Source organism: Bison bison, unplaced genomic scaffold (genome assembly GCF_000754665.1).
Source record: "Bison bison bison isolate TAMUID 2011002044 unplaced genomic scaffold, Bison_UMD1.0 scf7180017846790, whole genome shotgun sequence".
In the NCBI taxonomy this organism is placed as follows: Eukaryota; Metazoa; Chordata; class Mammalia; order Artiodactyla; family Bovidae; genus Bison; species Bison bison.
Window position 1 is genome coordinate 13042 of NW_011477363.1, and position 3035 is coordinate 16076.

Consider the following 3035-nt stretch of genomic DNA (forward strand, 5'->3'; position numbering starts at 1 on the left):
CTTAAGTCCCCTCTCCTTGCATGGCAAAGGCCCTGTCTACCCTCACCCAGTGTTGTTGCCCAGCGGCAGTCTCTTTCCTGGGCACCTCGCCCCAAAGCCTGGACTGCCCTACGGGCTGCCCACAGGCCGGCCGGAGTTCGTGACCTACCAGGACGCGCTGGGGTTGGGCATGGTGCATCCCATGTTGATACCTCACACACCCATTGAGATCACTAAAGAGGAGAAACCAGAGAGGAGGTCCCGGTCCCATGAGAGGGCCCGCTACGAGGACCCAAGCCTCCGAAACAGGTTTTCCGAGATACTCGAAGCTAGTGGCACCAAGTTACATCCAGAAGTCACCACGGACAAGAACCTCAAGCCCAGCCCTAGCTGGAATCAAGGGAAGACCGTCGTTAAGAGTGACAAGCTTGTCTATGTAGACCTCCTCCGGGAAGAGCCCGACGCGAAGACTGAAGCCAACACATCCAAACCCGGCTTCACAGCTGAGAGTGTTGGCCAGAGCACTGAGCCCAGCAAACCCCCAGCTGAGCCGGCCCTGCAGCCCCACCGGGATTTCGTCACCCTCAGAGACGAGCTGGGGCGCATCAATGACTTCCACGACGCCTATGCTTTCAAACAGGCTCCAGGCCAGTCAGTTTTCAACTTAAGCAAGGAGAATGTTCCAGCTGGAACCAACAAGGAGAATCTGGCAATGCCGGTCTCCACTCCGTTCCTGGAGCCGACCCCGGGGAGCGATGGCCCTGCGGTCACTTTCGGGAAAACCCAAGAGGAACCCAAACCATTTTGCGTGGGCGGTGCCCCACCGAGCGTGGACGCCACCCCCACCTATACCAAAGATGGAGCCGATGAGGCAGAATCAACTGATGGCAAAGTTCTGAAACCAAAGCCATCTAAGCTGGCAAAGAGAATCGCCAACTCTGCTGGTTACGTGGGTGACCGGTTCAAGTGCGTCACTACCGAACTGTATGCCGATTCCAGTCAGCTCAGCCGGGAGCAGCGGGCATTGCAGGTGAGCCCCCCACCCAAATTGCAGGAGCCTGACCAGTTGTCAGTTTTTTTTTGTTTTGTTTATTTTTTTTAATGTTCAAAGAGGAAGGGGGCGGGGGTACTAGAGCAGGACACCGGGCAGATTTGATTAATGAAGTTTATGATAATATAATTTTTTGAAATGTATCCAGTAAGGGAACATAAGTGGATTCTTGTGGATTTTAAGCAAACTCCACTTGAATGCTGATAACGGAAGTTTTAGAGGATGTCTGAAATACTGCATGACATTGACGTATCAATTGCTTTGATTTCTCTGCCGTTACTTTACTGTACGTTAACAAATAAATCTAACAGCACTGCTTAGAATGCCTTACGTGATACTTGGTGGAGGTGTGTAGCCGCCGCATGTCTGTGAGATTTGTGCAGTTTTTCTTTCACCAAAAAAAGAAAAAACAACAAAAAAACCTCGATTAAAGGGATAGAGTATGTATTTAACTTGCTAGTGAATGATAGATGTTGTCTAGGAATTTCCTTAAGATATTTTACTTTTAATTAAAAGCTAAATAAAGCCAAATTGTTTTGCAATGTTAAGAAAAAAATTGGTTTATGCTTATAAAAATGGATGAAGTTATCTAAATGATCCATTGAGTGCCCATTTTAATTACATAGATGGAAGGATTACAAGAGGACAGTATTTTATGTCTACCCGCTGCTTACTGTGAGGTCAGTTCTTCAAATTTTTATTACTAGAATCTTACATAAACTTTTTGAGTTAAATTTCATTTCCAAATATACAAAGGGAAGTTTGTGGGCCATGGTCGTCTTTATTCATTGTGCATTTGTTTTCTTTTCTGTTGTGTTTTTTGTTTTGCTTTCTTTGCGTTGTGTTTGTTTTGTTTTATTTACCTTCGAAAGAGAATGTCTGTCTCTATGCCAGTGTATGTATGGCTCTACATACACACCGCATATATCTCTACACACATATGGCTTTATGAATACAGAGTGTGTGACTGCTTAACATATAGACACTCTTATATTTGTATCATTAACTTTTAAAATATCTCAGTTGTATCATAAAGTGTGGTTGGTTTTGGGCAAACTTTTCTTGGAAAATACTTTCCTTTAAGGTAAGGCCAATGAAGTAGCTTTGATGGTAAGGTGTTTGTTTTTTTTTCATCTCCATTCTCTTCCTAGCGTGCAATGATGCGCTTCTCAGAGTTGGAGATGAAAGAGCGAGAAGGTGGCCACCCCCCAACCAAGGACTCCGAGGTGTGCAAATTCAGCCCCACTGACTGGGAAAGGTTGAAAGGAAGTCAGGACAAAAAGCCAAAGTCGGTCGCCCTGGAGGAGGCCATTGCCGACCACAACAACAGTGAGAGATGTAAGTGAACCCCAGTGGCTTGTGTGTTGTGCCATGTTGGTGAGAACAGGGCGATTTGGCTGTTTTATACATGAGGCATGTGTGAGACATTGTTTCCTGGGATGTGTCTCCTTTTCCAGAGAAACACTGGTCCCGTAGTTAATGACAATGTAATATAATAGAGCAGAGGAATGGCGATGCAAGACCTCAAGCGCAGCAAATATTTTATAGCAGGTAGGGGTATGGGTTTTTGGTAGCAGTGGAATGAATGACACTTGCAGCCAGAGCCAGACCTTCCATAGCAATGGTCTCCTCTAGTAGGAAATGGAACGTCCTCGTCTTCTCCCTCCAAAAGCAGAAGTTTTGCTAAAATGGGATGAGGGCTGATGAAGGCACCAGCAAGATGAGCATAGTTATTTTCTGTGGCGGGTTTGTTTGCAGCCATTAGGAGTTGACAGCACACTCCAAGGGCATGGGATAAACAAGGGGGCGTTTATCACACCCCACTAGACAGGGGGTGTCTTATGTTAATGCAGGCAGAATTGCAGAGAAAGCTAGGGCTTGCCTTGGGTCACTGCTGTCCCAACCACTGCTCCTCCACTGGGGTTGACTTCGGGATGTATTGTCAACTTCCTGAGCTCAGGAGGTGTGTTGGCGGCCAGTGGAGGTCTTTCCCTGTTTTCTTCAG

General features: G+C 46.6%; 1 protein-coding gene across 1 annotated transcript in view; it reads left to right on the plus strand.

The window, feature by feature from the left end:
• LOC104989161 (BCL-6 corepressor-like) overlaps positions 1-3017 on the plus strand; it is an 8424-nt gene extending 5407 nt beyond the window's left edge. Inside the window, exons 4-6 of the mRNA XM_010840747.1 lie at positions 7-1009; positions 1657-1710; positions 2182-3017. Of these exons, the coding sequence (XP_010839049.1) occupies positions 7-1009; positions 1657-1710; positions 2182-2376 (1252 nt within the window). The 3' untranslated portion in view covers positions 2377-3017. The remainder of the gene's footprint in view (positions 1-6; positions 1010-1656; positions 1711-2181) is intronic.
• The last annotated feature ends 18 nt before the right edge of the window (positions 3018-3035 follow it).